The sequence below is a fragment of the Lonchura striata genome, chromosome Z, assembly GCF_050655825.1.
Source record: "Lonchura striata isolate lonStrDom1 chromosome Z, ASM5065582v1, whole genome shotgun sequence".
Classification (NCBI taxonomy): Eukaryota; Metazoa; Chordata; class Aves; order Passeriformes; family Estrildidae; genus Lonchura; species Lonchura striata.
In genome coordinates this window covers 47,728,752-47,744,462 of record NC_140740.1, presented here as the reverse complement: position 1 = coordinate 47,744,462, position 15,711 = coordinate 47,728,752, and the positions used below count along the sequence as shown (strand labels likewise).

At 57.7% G+C, this 15,711-nt stretch overlaps 1 protein-coding gene across 4 annotated transcripts; it reads left to right on the top strand.

Annotated features, from left to right (window-relative positions):
- The first annotated feature begins 268 nt into the window (after positions 1–268).
- Positions 269–9,986, top strand: TMEM8B (transmembrane protein 8B). Of its 4 annotated transcripts, none has more exons than XM_085567640.1 (13): positions 269–467; positions 3,629–3,818; positions 4,875–5,082; positions 5,219–5,352; positions 5,487–5,746; positions 5,997–6,352; positions 6,648–6,744; positions 6,934–7,075; positions 8,349–8,491; positions 8,667–8,845; positions 8,932–9,078; positions 9,153–9,269; positions 9,486–9,986. In XM_085567640.1, the coding sequence occupies exons 1-13, from the start codon at positions 284–286 to the stop codon at positions 9,819–9,821; spliced, it is 2,493 nt and encodes an 830-aa protein (XP_085423766.1). In that variant the 5' UTR covers positions 269–283; the 3' UTR covers positions 9,822–9,986. The 4 variants fall into 4 exon arrangements, with proteins under 4 accessions (XP_085423766.1, XP_085423765.1, XP_085423764.1 ...); XM_085567639.1 differs by having other exon boundaries at positions 356–467; positions 6,952–7,075; XM_085567638.1 differs by lacking the exon at positions 269–467 and adding an exon at positions 1,938–2,724.
- Positions 9,987–15,711: the final 5,725 nt, after the last annotated feature.

Genomic DNA, 15,711 nt, shown 5'->3' with positions numbered 1-15,711 from the left:
GCTCCTATCTCCGTTACAGCGCCATGTCCCTGTGCCCAGCCCTGTGCCCCAGTTCCCGGCCCATATCTCGGGTTCCACGCGGCGCCCCTTTCCCGCAGCTTCCCATCTCCATTCCCGCTCGTGTCGCTGTCCCCTAGTGCCCCGGTCAGCGCCGGGTCCATCCCGAGGGGATCGGAGGGGAGGAATTGTCTCTCGGAACGGGCGGGGCGTGGCGCGCCCGCCGGTGATTGACGTGCCCGGAGGCCAATGGCGACGAGGGAGGCTGTCCCGGTGGGCGGGGCGGATGACGTCAGGGCCGCCGGTGCGCGGCGGGGCGGCCGGAGGCGCGCGCCCCACGGCAGCCGCGGCGGCGGCGGCGGCGGCGGCGGCGATGGCCCGGCGGGGCGGCGGGAGCGGCGGGCAGCGCCTCCCGCTGCCGCTGCCGCTGCTGCTCCTGCCGCTCCTGCTCCTGCCGCCGCCCGCCGCCGGTGAGCGTCGCCGGGAGACCGGGGCGGGGGGCGCGGGCGTGGGGCGGCGGGGCGAGCGCGGGACGGCGTGCGGGAGCGCACGTCGAGGGTGCCGGCGCGGCGGGGGCGAGGCGGTACCGCGGAGGAGGTGTGTGCGGTGGGTGGGAGAGGTGGTGGAGCGGAGAGCGGTGGTTCGTGCGGCGGGACGCAAGGGATGACGAGCTTGGGATGGGTGTGAGGTACGGGAGCCTCGGGGTGTGGGGGGTGCGCGCAGCGGGGCGGGTGGGATTGGAGCACGGGGGTGTGTGCGGTGGGCAGGGGGGCTGCAGGCACGCGGTGCGGGGGTCCGTGCGGCGGAGCACAGGACAGCGTGCCGGGGGCAGCGGGATGAACGTGTAGGGTGGGCGTGAGGTACACGAGCAATGGGATGTGGGGTGTGCACACAGTGGGGTGGGCCAGGTGAGAATGGAGCGCGGGAGTGTGCGCGGTGGGCAGGAAGGCTGGAGGTGAGTCACAGGGCTCCGTGAGGAGCCGTGGGGCAGAGGGATGAACTTGGGATGGGTTTGAAGTACGCGAACAATGGGATGCGGAGTGTGCCTGCAGCGGGGCAGGGAGTGGGTGAGATGCGGTGGGGAGAAGGGCTGCAGGTGTGGGCTGCGGGGGTCCATGTGGTGCGGCACAGGGGGTGAGCTTGGAGTGGGTACCTATGTAGCTTGGGATGAGCTACATGAGCAATGGGATGTGAGGTTTGCATGCAGTCGGGCAGGGTGCGGGTGAGATGGAGCATAAGGACGCAGCTATGGGGGGATGGCATCCTGGGATGTGGGGTGCACCTGTGACGGGACACGGTGAGTGTGGCACAAGGGATGGGGCCATTATGCGGTGGGCTTTGGGGCAGATATGCTGCAGAGTACAGAGCTGTCCCCAGTTGGGTGTGGGGTACCATGGGGCACAGGGTACATCTACACTGGGACATGAGGTGGGTGCGATGGGTGCAGAGATGCGTCTGCAGGGGGGTGTTTGCATAATGGGATGCCTGTGTAGAGGGTACTGGATGTCTGTGGAATGGGATGCATGGATGTGCGTGCAGTGGGGCACGGTGTACCCATGCAGTGAGGCATGGAGACAGATGAGCAGTGGGGTGCAGAGTTGTGCGTGCGAGGAGGATGCAGGCAGTGCACAGGCAGTGGAACACCCTGGGAGGGAGGCGTGTGCGTGGGCAGTGAGTGGGCCCGGGGAGTTGCAGATGCAGGGCAGAAGGCTGTGTGCGTGCAGGGGAGCAGCGGAGATGGACAGCCTGCAGAAACGGGGGTGTGTGTCCAGCGGGGCGTCAGGATGTGCGTGGGATACATCAACGGCAGTATAAGACCAGGAGCAGGATATGGGGCAAGGAGATGGCTTGGTGAACGGGGTGCGGAAGGTTACTTAGGGGCTTCGAGGGGGCATCCCCCGGGAAGGGGGGAAGCTGGCCGGGGGCTGCCGGTGCTAGGGTGCAGCGGGGGGGGCGGCAGCGGGAGCTGTGCGCGGTGCTGACCGCCGGCCGCGGAGCTGTCCGCAGTGCTGACCGTGGCCGAGACCTGAGGCTGTAGCAGCGGGGCTGGGGTCCTGCGGCTCAGGCCGCTGGCCGGCCTGAAGCAGAGGGGCTTTGGCTTTTCTCTTTCCATCCACTCTGCTTCCGTGGATAGCAGTCCCGCTCCATCCTCCAGCACCGTTCCCATGCTCTGGCTGCACTACCATGCCACATCAGTCTGACCCTCTGCATGCAACCAGTTCCCTCACATTGCCCTGGATGAAAGAGCCTGGATGGGGGGCCTGTGTGGGGACTGGGTAGCTCCGGGTCCTTCCCCCAGTTCCCCTTCTGGAGTTGTGTTCAACACCCTCCCTGAAGTCCCGCGCCAGGTCACTGTCCCCACGTGGGGCTGTGGAATGACCAGGTCGTTCCTGGTGGAGAAATTGGTATCGGATGCTCTTGCATTGAGGAGGCAGGTGTTTCATGTCTGGCTTGTGCCGGCTGGGAGCGAAGGGGAGGGGGAGCTGCCTTTGTTCCAGACAAGGGAGCAGATGCATGTCAGTGTACAGCCTACTGGGGATGCACACACGCAGCACAAACACACGTGCATGCAAGCACATGCGCACACTCCTCACCAAGAACATGTGGTGCAAAGCAGACCCTCTTCTCAGCTATCCCACTTTATGCTGGATGAGTCTTCCTGGGCACAGACCTGCTCCCAGCCTACCCTCTGCTGGCCTCCTCCTTTCCAGCAGCTTGTGAAAAGAGGTATCTCATTCTTGCTGTGTCTCTAGAGAAAAATGGATGGGTCTCCCAGGCTGGCACGGGTGTAGTGTGGTAATCATAGGTGAAGTTATGGCTACTGTCTCGAGTCCTGTTCTCCCTTGTGACAAAGAAGTGGCTGTCTCACTGCTGCTGGAGCTCCTGGAAATCCCTGAAAATCGACCTGTCAGGCAGCTGGTCAGGGGGAGGTGGCCCCCACGTGTGCCGTGGACTTGCAGGAAGCATCTTTCAGACATGGGACTGTGCACAGGCACACACTCCCATGGATGTGGGTTTGCACGCCTCCACTCTGCCGTGCATGCAGACAGCACCCACGTGTGCATATGTGCACACATATGTGCACCGTTCCTTCTCCACAAACCATGGGAGAGCTGGGAGGCGGTTCAGGAAGTCCTCTCCTTGCTCCTTTTTCTTGTGGCTCGAGGATGAAACTCTGCACTTTATGATGGGCTCGGTGCTGAGCCTCCCCAGCAGGCAGGTGAAGGGGAATGTGTGTTCCTGTGGGAGCTGATCTGCTAGGGCATAGCTTAAGCCATGAAGAATGTCCCTTACTATTACAGGTAAAATACAGGGAGCAGAGCATGAGCAGCTAGGGCCATGGGCTCCTCAGGCTACTGGCCATCAGCACCCACAGCTCAGTGAACTGGACTTGAGGCAGTGCTGAACCAGAAATGATGCAGACTGTGCCAGGGCTGGGAGACACAGCTGGGGACAGCTGACGTCAGCCCTGGGGATTCACTGAAATGGCACTGTCCCAGCCCCTCCTGCCTCCAGGCTGCTGATGTGACATATTCAGAGCCTGGCTGGTGGGCCAGCTCTGGGGGGGGTGCTCCACAACCCCCTCCCCAATCCTTTGCCCTACTGAGAGCCCCTTGGGTCTCCTTTGCAGATGGGCTCTTTGTGACAGACTACTTCACCCGCACACCACGCAAGCTCAGCCCCTTCCGCTCCTTTGCCAGCATCGAGCTCTTCCATTTCCACATTCCTGAGGACACTGTCATTGCCGTCTGGAACCTCATCACTTTCAAGGAGCAAGGTGGCACCTTTGGGGATCAATGCCCAGACCGCAGCATCACCGTGTGAGTAAGCAGCCTAGCCTGCCTGTATCCTTCCTGCCTGTCTCTGCTCCTCCTGCCTGGATTTGCCCCACAGCTTGCCTGCTCTTGCCTGCTTCTTAGCTTGCACAAGCATGTGTACCTATGGAGTCAAAGAATCATAGAACCACAGAATGCTTTGGGTTGGAAAGGAGATGAAAGATCATCTTGTTCCAATCTACTACCATGGAACATGTTCCACTAGAGCAGGTTGCCAACTGAGTACCACGCAGCTGCTCGCTCAACCCCCCCTGCTCCCCCGCTGGGGAGGAGAATCATGGAAAAAAAGTAAAACTTGTGGGTTGAGATAAAAACAGTTAACTAATCAAAATAAATATGCCAATAACACTAATTATAAAACAGCTACAAAAATAATAACAACAGTAACAAAAAGGAGAGAGAGAAATAAAACTGAGAAAGACGAATGATTCATCACGCAGTTGCTCACCACATGCTGACTGATGCCCAACCTGTCCCCCAGAAGTGGCTGGTGGCTCCATGCCAACTCTCTCAAGTTTATACACTGGGCAAGAGCCTCTGTATGGGACAGAATATGTTCTGTATGGTATGAAATATCACTTCAGTAAGTTTGGGTCAGCTCTCCAGGTCACATTCCCTTCTAACATCTTGCGCACCTGCTCTCTGGCAGAGCATGGGACACTGAAAAGTACTTAGGGTAAGCGCTGTTGAGCAACAACTGAAACATCAGTGTGCTATCAACATTAGTCTTATACTAAATCAAAAACACAGCACTGTAACAGGCACTAAGAAGAAAACGAACCCTATCCAAACAAAAGCCCAGACAACATGTACGCTCTCTCCCCATGACTCATCTTCCCAGGACCAATGCAGGTTCCACTCTTCTGTGCGTCTCATAGATGAACTGTTTTGCTTGAACACCCACTCAGGAAATCTCAGTCTCCAGAAAGGTCCCAGCTTCCATGATGTCTTTAAGCATAGAGGATGACACCCACATGTAGGACATACTGGCCCTGCCACGATGCCCAGCCTACACCCTGCTGACTGCTGTCTCTCCCACAGGTATTTCCGCTCAGGGGCTCCCTCTGTCATTAACCCGCTGCACACGCACTTCCCCAGGGACACGGCCGTCCCTGGCTCCTTCGCACTGACCCTCACCTGGACCCTGCCCAACCGCACCACAGGCGTGTTCAATGTCACCAGCCCACTGCCCGGGGACTGGTTCCTGGCTGCCCACCTGCCCAAAGATGAGGGCAAGATCTCCGTTAAGGTGAAGGGCCTGGAGGGACCATGGCGGGGCAGGGCTGGGGTCTAATTGCTCTGGGCTGGCAGTGCCCAGGGCAGGTATCCCAAGTGGGGGCAGTGCCCTATGCCCCTTGCCCTGTGATGACTCTCCTCTGCTGCAGGGACTCTACGAGGAGTGCCAGTATCTCTTCCAGCCACAGCTCATCGTGCAGCGCCTGGTGAACATCGCTGTGCTGTACCCCGGTCATGTCACCGAGCAGAGCATGGCCCCTCACAACCGCTCCTGCCTCTACAAGTGAGTATGAGAAGGTCACCTAAGGAGGGGCCATTCTCAGGGTGGGGAGATGAGGGTATCCCATCCCTATGGCTTCCCTCCCCAGCCCTCTTAGTCCACAGTGATGGGCACAACCTGGCACTGCTGTCCCACAGGGTCTTTGTGCCCAGCTACACATCGCAAGTACTCGTGGAGGTGCTGCGGTGCCGTGGGGCCGAGGGCTGTCCACTCTGGCTGCGTGTGCGGGCCAAGGCTCCCCCCCTGCACAACTCCACAACCCTGGACTGCCAGGAACACACTCCCTGCCAGCTGGCACAGGACCTGCCCTTCTGGCAGCACTGGTACTACGTGCTGGTGGAGAAACACCCTGGGGTGCCGGGCACCATCTCCTTCCAGGTCACTGTACAGCTCACAGGTGAGGGTGCATGTGGAGGTGTGGGTGGAGACATGGCCTTGACTCTGCTTTGGTGTAGGGGCTAAAAGATGCCCACAGGATCTGTCTGCAGCTGGGCACGGGGTTAAAGCCAGCTCTGCTGGGATGGGAATGCTGTTAGATGTTGGGGCTGGGTCATAAATGGAGATGCGTGGTGGGCAAGAAGGGACGGTGGGAACCAAAAGTGGGCTGGAGCTGTGTGGTGCCCAGGCTGATGGCTCTATCCCTCCAGACTGTTCCCGGCCCAGCCTGGCCCGGCCACCCTTCCTGCCCTCCAGCGCCTCCATGAACATGCCCCACTCCTTTGGCTCCGCGGGTGGGCTGGCACTGGGGGACAGCCCTCCACCCACCAGCCCCAACGACACGAAGCACCCAGTCCCCATCCCTGTCACATTACACACCGGAGAGCAGTGCTGGCCTGTCCGGCCCACACTGCGGAACGAGCTGGACACCTTCTCTGTCCACTTCTACATCTTCTTCGGGCCCAACGTGTCAGTGCCGCCAGACCGCCCGGCTGTCTTCGTCATCAACCTCCTGCCAGTGCTGGACAGTGGCGGGGTGCTCAACCTGGAGCTGCGTCTCAACGTGGTGAGGTGGCCACATACACCCTGAATGGGGCAGGGTAGCTTGGGCCGGGGGCAGGAAGGGAGATGGGTGATGTCAAGGTTGCAGCAGGGCAGGGAACAGGATTTGGGGTCACAGGCAGGGGTTGTGAAATTTTTGGATGATGGAGAATGGATTAGGGTGCTCCAAGGCCCAGGTTTGGGATGTTCTTGGGTGGGCAGTGGGTTAGGGCACTGCTAATTGGTGTGCTGTGATCCAAGTGCTGTCAGAGTAGGGGACATCCCTGGCACTGGTTTAAGGCCATCTCCTCTGCTGTCAGAGCTCCCTGTGTGGTGAGAATGTGACAGTGTTTGGGTGTCTAAACCATGGAGTCCCACTGACATCCAGTGACAACACCTCGGTCATCTGTGAGACAGGTAGGCTGGGCTGTGCATGTCCATCCTGCCATGTCCATGGGGTCACAACCCTTGTGTCTGGCAAGAGGCTGGGTGGGGGGAGGCTGCAGAGACCATGGGGGCATGTGACCCTGGAGCCTGCACAGGGTACTCTGTCCCTGTTCCAGCTCTGTCAAGGGCAGGGGGCTGCACCTTGCTCTGCTCACCCAGATCTCTTCTGGCCCACAGAGTCTCTGGCAGGCTTCCTGCTCTCCGTTAATGCCACAGCCAGCCTCAGCCGCCTGCGGATCCCCTACCCACAGACAGGCAGCTGGTACCTGAGTCTGCGCTCACTCTGTGCCACAGAACACGGGTAAGACTCCCAGCATATCCCCTCCCTGTGTCCGAAGGGAGGATGTCCTCACCCTGACCTGTGCCTGTGTGTGCCGTGGGTCTGTGGGTGTGCCCGTGCCCTGCGCTGCGTGTCTCCGCTCATGTGTGTGCACGTGGCTTTGCGGACCGTGTGAGTGCTGCGTGGGCACGGATGGCTCCAGCTCACGTCTGCCTGACCATCTGTGGGTCCCCGCAGCTCTTCCCTCTGTCTCGCGGTTAGGAAGTGCCTGTCAGCTCGCAAACACTGGGCATCTGTCAGTGCCTCTCCGCCTCCACGGCAGGGCCCATCTATACCCATGCCTGGGTGGGGACCGGGCTTTTGCTGGGAGAACAGGGCTCTGCTCTGCGAGTGAGGGGGCATCTCTGGTCAGGCTGAGGCTCTGCTCAGCATTTCCAGGGACTGGTGCTGTGCTGCGGCTCTGCTTCTGGTCTCTGTGTCTGCCTGGAGCCTTGTGGAAGAGTGAGACTGGTGTGCATGTGTGTGTCTATATGTGCAAGGATGCATGAGTGCGGATGGTGCTGCATGCACATTTGATGAACACGTGCATGTAGCACTGCATGTATATTTGGGTGCAGCCAGCTCTGTGTGCATATTCTGGTTTGCACAAGCAGTCAGGGCTTTGCTGAAGCACTCAGGGCTGTGTATGTTCTGCACACATGCATGTGCAGCTTTGACTGTGTGAGGACACAGTCAGTGGACACACATGCAGCTGACACTGTGTGCCCATCCAGCAGCTGGTACATGCTGTTGGCCTGTGGGGCTGCCTGTGCTCCTGGTGTGCTGGAGATGAGGAGGTGCTGGCAGTCTTGTGCTGGGGCAGCCCAGGACGGTGGGGTTGGTGTGCCTGCTCTGACTCCTCTGCTGAGTTTCTACTTCATGCTGAGTTGCCAGTCAACAGTCAGTCCTTCCCTGATGGGTTCACACATGGGCATTGCAGGGCAGGGTGCAGTGTTTGCACAGCAAAGCCCAAATGAAATAGGAACCAGATGAGTGTGCTGCTAAAGGCAGAGGGGCTTTAAGCATGGCCACGTTCCTCCTGCTCACTCAGGCTGGCACAAACAATAGAAGCACACAGAATCCTTGGGGACCAGCTCTCAGCTACCATGCGCAGCACCAAAGAATCTCATTTTCAGCCTTGCCAGTCCCTGGGTCTCCCATCACCTGCCAAGTCTGGGTGACACATGTCTCTGATAGAGGCAGGAACTCTTCAAGGGCACAGAGTGAGGGCTGACCCCCTTCTCCCACCCCGCAGGTTTGAGCCCTGCACCAACGTGACAGCTGAGGTGTACCTGCGCGCCTACCTCTCACCCTGCATCAACGACTGCGGCATCTATGGCCAGTGCAAGCTGCTGCGCACCAACAACTACCTGTACGCTGCCTGCGAGTGCAAAGCTGGTGAGACCTGACCCAGGCACCCACAGACCCCCAGCATGCTTCCCCTTCCCCTTGGATAATACTTGTATCCCAGTAGTCCATTCCTGCCAGGTCTCTGCAGGGTCCTGGAAAGGGGGTTCCCTGCTCACTCCCCACCAGACCCTGCCCTGGTGACAGCATCTCTCCCTGGTCATAGGCTGGAACGGCTGGGGCTGCACGGACAACGCTGAGGCTTTCTCCTATGGCTTCCAGCTCCTCTCCACGCTGCTGTTGTGCCTCAGCAATGTCATGTTTGTGCCTCCCGTGGCCATTGCTGTCCGCAGCCACTACCTCCTAGAAGCTGCTGTCTACATCTTCACCATGTTCTTCTCCACTGTGAGTGTGGCGTGGGGCAGCTGAAGGGCAGGTGAGGGGCTGGGGCTGTGCAGGGCAGCTCTCACACCCTTTCCCTGCTACCCCAGTTTTACCATGCCTGTGACCAGCCAGGCATTGTGGTGTTCTGCATCATGGAGTATGATGTGCTGCAGTTTTGTGACTTCTTGGGCTCTCTCATGTCTGTCTGGGTCACTGTCATCGCCATGGCCCGTCTCCAGCCCATAGTCAAGCAGGCAAGTGTGGGGAGGGAGAATACAGGGCAGGCATGGAAGAGATTTATTCTGATGGGTGCCCCACTGCCCCACAGGTGCTGTACCTGCTAGGGGCCATGCTGCTCTCCATGGCTCTGCAAATGGACCGTCATGGGCTCTGGAACCTTCTGGGGCCCAGCCTTTTTGCTTTGGGGATAATGGCCGTCGCCTGGGTAAGATGGTGCCCCTTATGGGGCACCCCCTTTATGGGTGGTACCCATCCTGCTGTGCTCAGCATTCTGCCCTTGCCAGCATCTCCCCTCTGCTGCCTTCACCCTTCCCCATAACCCCCTCTCCCTGACTCCTGAGGGGTGTGTCACCATGGCACAGAGGTCGTGCCTGTCCCTGCTGTGGGTCCCCCATTCCAGCCTGTCCTTTCCCCACCACAGACGGCTCGCACCATCCGTCGCCGCCACTGCTACCCACCAACCTGGAAGCGCTGGGCTTTCTACCTGTGCCCGGGAGCGCTGATCGCAGCGGCGGCTGTGCTGCTCTACGCCTTCGTGGAGACAGAGGAGAATTACTTCTACATCCACAGCATCTGGCACCTGCTCATTGCCGGCAGCGTTGGCTTCCTGCTGCCGCCCCGTGCCAAGCCCAGCAGGCGCCTGGGGCCCCTGCCCCGGCGCAAGGGATGTGGGTACCAGCTCTGCATCAATGAGCAGGAGGAGCTGGGGCTTGTCGACCCCGCTGTGGCCTCCATCAACAGCATTTGTACCAGCTGATGCTGAAGCCAGCTCAGACTCCTCTGTCATGGACAGCAGCCCTGTGGGGCTGGCACCCACTCTCTTTGCTGGCCACCCATCTCTGGGGGTGCCAGGACTCCTCTGGACAGGCACACAGCCACCTGTGCCAACCTGTTCTTCCAATTACAGCCTGATGGAACTTGTCTTCAGGGGTTGCTGTGACTCAGTCTGGGGCAGAGCTATGGGGTCTCAAGGCTGAGCTGGGTCACATTCCTCTCTTTGCCAGGTGATGGAGTTGCTGAGGGGATATGGTTCAGTGTGGAGGGGAGGAATGGCAACAGTCTCTGGTTCTCAGTCAAAGCTGCTACTCTCTGGTGGCTGCTCTGGAGCAGCTGCAGCTCCAACAGAGCAAAGTGGCTGGCAGGAGGTGGGGAGCAGAGGCTGCAGTGTTTTGACTCCTATTATGACAGGTTGCAAGGCTGGGATGTCTTTGCTGGGGCACTGTGCTCTCACAGGATGCCTGTCCTGTCTGACCTGGGAGCAGCTGTGCTGAACCAGGACATCCAGGATCCCCTCCAAGCCTGCAGGACTGTGGTGAGCCTATAGCTGTGGGTGCCGTTGGTGGCTGCTGCTGCCTGCCATGGCAATGCACAGGTCTGAGAGGCCTCTGCCTTCAAAGGCCACATCCCCAGGACCCCACAGTCTGTGTCACCCCACTACCTGGGGCAGCCTGCCTCACCACCCCACATGTTGCTACACCCAAGGAGCGGTAGACTAGTGACCTTGTGTCCCTGCTGTTGCCACCAGCCCTGTCTCTGCAGGACGCTTGGCTCCAGTGGGAGGGGCATTGCATGGACTGGACCCTGTGACCCAGATGGGACAGCCTTTTCTCAGCCCCTGCTCCTTGTCTGGCTTATGGTCAGACCTGTGGGCTCAGCACCCACTGCAGCCAGTGGTGACCATGGTGTGGTTACAGACACTTGGGCTGTGTGTGTACCTCAAGGACTAGGGGGGGTTCACTCTACTTCAGCAGGGAAAATTTCACTGATATTTCTCACCCCTCTGGGGACTTCCCCAATCTCCTGAGAATTTCCGAGCCCTGCAGAGGTCTTCATGGTGGAATCCTGAGGCAAAGCTCTGCATCCTAGGAGCCACATCCTAGCTGAGCAGAGCCCACCCGCCAGCAGCCCCCCTCCCCATACCCCTGTGGACAGAACCCGGCACAGGGAGATTTACCGGATGCTTAACAGGATTAGCAACTGCCAGCAGGCAGGCAGCTATGTAATAGGATTGCAATCTAATTAAAACTGCTTCTTGGGAGCTGGGCCCCAGCTGGCCAGAGCAGGGTGGGCTTGGGCGTTTGTGGGGGCAGCTGGAGATGACTGTGGGGATGGGATTGGCAGAACAGGAGAAGGGATGAGCTACTGAGGACCATGGCAGTGCTGGTGAGTTCAGGGGTTTGCTGCCTCTGTCTCTGGGCCTTGGTGTGGGCTATGCCCATGGGGAGCCAGCCTGGAGTGGAAGTGTGCTGGGCAGCCTGGGCAGGAGCCCCAGTCATTGTACAAGGACTGGTGAACCTGCATCTGCCACTTTCCTTCCCCCCGAGTTCACTCTCCAGCCCTCTCTCTCCTATACAGAATGTTCTGTCTGGCCAGGTGACAGATTAAGAATTTTTTAAATTAAGTCAAATTGTACCCCACTGGCAGTAGCAGCCCCCAGAGGGTGAGTAGCTCAGCTTTAGCTTTCACATCAGCAAGAGGGTGGAGTGAAACACACACTGGACATAAACTTGCCCTACACCAATGCACCCCAGGTTCATGGAGGTGTCAGGGCTGTGTGCAGCAGCATTACCCATCCCTCATCCCTGCTGTAGGGCTGAAGTGCGAATCTGCTGCTTGTCAAATTTGTAAAGACTCTACAATAACAGAGCCAGTGGTGTGATGAGCTATCCCTGTGCAAGCAGCTGCACAGCCCCTGACCTTCCCCACAGCAGACATCACAGGGGTGGCACATATGGGATTGGACCCTTGTGGGGTCCTGGAAGAGGTGAGCAAGGGTTTTAGCCAGGAGAGCTGCCCAGGGAACCCTGGCAGAGCCACACAGCAGCTCTGCTAGATTCTGCTTTTCTGGGCTGCTGGTGCTGCTCGGAGCTCCCTCTCCTTTTAATTAAACCTGCAACTGCATTTTTCATCTCAAGGACAGGCCATGCATCTGACCACACTGCCCAGGAGGAAGCTCGGCCAAGCAGCACTGGAGAGGATCCAGGCATTCTCTGCCAACCCAGCTTGTCCCTGGGGGCCCATAGGCTGCCTGCTGAGAGCTGGGAATCCCCATTTTCACTTCATCTCCCAGTCCCAGGGTGGGCAGAAACCCATTCCCCTGCCCAGGAGGCTGGCACAGTTTGGGGCACAGCTCAGTGCATTGCAAGTGCAGAACACAGTACTGCAGGACAGAAAGGTTTTTTGCTCACTGCTCTAGGCACCAAGCATGGAGAAGCAGGTCTCTCCTGTGGGACAACCAGACCAGGGTGTGTGTGTCTCTCCCACCAAGCCTGTCTGGGAGCATGCTGGGACACACCATGGGAAACTCCAGTTCTCCTCAGTCACCTCTCCAATGTTGCAAGGTCAGGAGCAGCAGTGTGTCCATCCCTATGGGTCTAGTGAGCTTTTCTGTCACGGTTCCCCATAGCCTCCAGCCCCTGCCCCATGAGGATGCACTTAGGGTGAAGGCTGGACTCTCCCACCTTCCCCTCCTGCTCAGAGAGTTGGGGTCTCTGTGACTCCCACCCTCCCAGTGTAAACAGCTTTCCCAATGTTCCATCCCTGCCTCTGCCAGGCACAGCAACCACATAACCATGGCAACAGTATCCCTATAACAGCCAGGTACATCTGACATCCCCATGGCAACCAACTCCCGGAACAGCCGATGAAGAGCTTCGCTTCCTTAGTGCTGGAGAGGGATGGGGGGATTCGAGCCATATCAGGTCAGGCAGTGGCAGGGACCTGGGGACAGATACAGCTGAGTAGAGTTTTTGACTTGTGTGTGTGGCAGCATAAGTCTCTACAGCCTCTGTCCTGACAGGTAGGATGCAATGGACACAGGGGATGCATAAGAAGGTGGCAGCCCCAGGAACACTATCATCCTGATTGCTGCATACCAGCTCCATCCTGCCTGCTGGGCTGTCTATGCCATTGGTCCAGTGCTCCCTGCTCCAATACAAGTTTCTTGGAAATTCTTGGAAATATGCTTCCCAAACACTGGTACTGTGCTTCCTGCCACAACCTCCTCCCACCTCGATCCTCACTAAAGAGGTGCTCCGCCTGTTGCCCTCACTCTGCTCTCCTCGGGGGCTGCTGGACCCTCCCACCGCTGCCCGCTCAATGACTGCTGTCTGAACTCATCAACCAGCAGCCCTGACGCAGTCTGTCGTTGCAGATGGCAATTGCATGCCATGCAACTTTAATGTGTCAGGCCTGAATTATTGAGCCCTGCAGCAGACTGCGTGCACGCAGGCAGGACTCGGCATCCCTCCTCCTCTCCCTGCCCATGTGCGCCGACCAGGAAGCAGCGAGTGGGGGCTGGCGAGAGGTCCAAGGTTTTTGGGGTGTCTCTGGGTGTACAAGGGTGCTGTGCCCCTTGCTGATCACCGTGTCTGGGAGGTATGGGAAGAAGGGTGGCTGCTGGTGTCACCAGATTGGTCACCTGGAGATTGACGAGTCCCCAGGCAGGTGTGTAGGGAGGGATGTGTAACCTTGTTGTGCTCGCCTCAGTATTTTCTCCCCGTATCTTCATGAAACCCCAGGTCTAGAGGCACAGATCCCCTACAGCTGCCTTGTGAGTCCTCAGCCCTCCTGCTTACTGTACTGCCAGACCCCACAGAGGCAAAGCCTTTCCACCCCAGTCAGTGTAAATCCCATGGTGGATACAGACCTTGCTCCCTGGCCGGACGTGGCTGTCACTGTGCTGCTCTAGGGATAATGAAAGGCTCAGAGAATGCCCTGGCTGCTCTCTTATTTTTGCAGCTTGCCTGAAGCACCCTGCAGCCACTCGATGATTTTCTCATCAGAGTAGCAAGGCTTGACTGCCCTCCCCACACAGACGCATCCATCACCCACAGCTCTTACCACCGTGCAGCTCACAGGCACTGGACCTGCCTGCCTCTCAGCCCTGCAGGCAGTGCCTGTGCCGTGGGCAGCCTGAGGGAGCAGCTCTGTGCATGCAAAAGGACCCTGTTTTCCCTGGGGGACCCATGCACAGCCTGCTTGCTCACCCCTTTTCTCCCCCATGCCCCAGCTCCAGGTCTCATCCTCCCTGCTGCCATCTCCAGCCTTCAGGGGATGGGATCAGGGACCCCTCAAAGCTTCAGCCCCAGTCTGCTGCATGCTGGGTAAGGACAAGGTGGGATCCAGGCACTCACAAGTGAGAGATACAGCTACAGATGGAGAAAGCCCAGCTCCAGTGCCATGGGGCGACTCTCCAGGGCCCTGTTCCTGGGAAACATCCTGCCACTGGTACCTGTCCCATAGAACTGAGACAGCCCAGAGCAGGGACAAGGGTTGTCAAATGGAACCCAGGGGACTGAGAGCCAGCATTGTCCCAGCAGCACATCATGTCACAACACCTAAAGAAGTGAGGAAACACAAAGGTGGAAAGGGCATGCCCAGTTTGGCATGAGAGTAGGGAGCCAGGGGCCATGAAATTGAGGGACAAAAGGCTTGGCTATACCCACAGGTACCAGAGCATTACAGGGGGAATGTGTCAAGAGACAAACAGCAGCTGCCATGTCACATGGATGGAAGGGAGCAGCAGACAGAAAAGGGGGACACTGAGACGTGGGAAATCAGGAAAATGTGCTGGTGATGCAAAGAATCATGATTTTCAGCTCCTGTTAATTGAGTTTCTTGGGGAGGTTGATGGGGAAACCTGCAGGGGTGCTGGATTCAGGACTTTATCCCTGGCAATTTAAAAGAGGGTTGTTGAAGACCTGCTCTGTCGAGTGGAAAAACCACTTGAGTTGTGCTTAACTTCATCAAGAGAACTGCATAGAAATCAAGGAGCTTGCTAAGAGAAATTAATAGAGCAGCCAGGGGGGCAGATTGCCTGCAGACAGTATGAGAACTGCTCAGATCCACATGCTGGAGACTTCCAGTAAATGAACACGTCCTTTAACAAGATTTGCAAGGCTAGCATGGCCAAGGAGTGGAGTGAGTAAATGGGTGGGAAAGGTCATTCCTCAAGGAAGGGAGCTGTGCCAAAATGAAGAGCACATGAAAGGGGGGGAAGGTTGCATGAAAAACCAGAGCATAACAACCCCAAAGAGCCTTTGAGGAAGATCTTGGCAACAGTTTAAAATTGCAAATAATTTTGCGGTGCTAAATTTGCTAAATTGTTGCCATAGCAATGAGAGTTTGGGGATGTCCAGGGGCGCATTAGAGTGCTGCAGCTTAGATTTACCCCTTTGGATGAATCTTGGGGTAGGACCTGTGAGTCCTGCAAGCTCTTTCTGTTAGGACAAGGAGGCCAAATGCTTCTATCCCCAAAGCAGACATCTACAGCCAACAGAAGGGGGATGCTGAAGGAGCAGCCTTGGCACATCCTTGCTGGTGAGCAGAGGAAGGGCTGGGATTACAAGGACAAAGTCTACAAGTACAAAATGCAGCTGCACTTGCTTTCAACTGGTAGGAAATTAAAGCAGTTGCTCTTGTGAGAAGTCAGCCTTGCACCAACAGAAACCAAGCTGTTAGACCAAATGCAATCCTGGATAAATTTATCTTGAGAAGCAAGCCTGCAGAGGAAGATAAAATCATCTTAGCAGAGGCTGATAACACTGTCCATAGGACGAAAAGCTGCTGTTCCCTTTATGGCTTGTAGATTAAAGTTTTCCCTTAAAAATCATTTCCCCCCACTTAAACACTACCACTAAAATTTC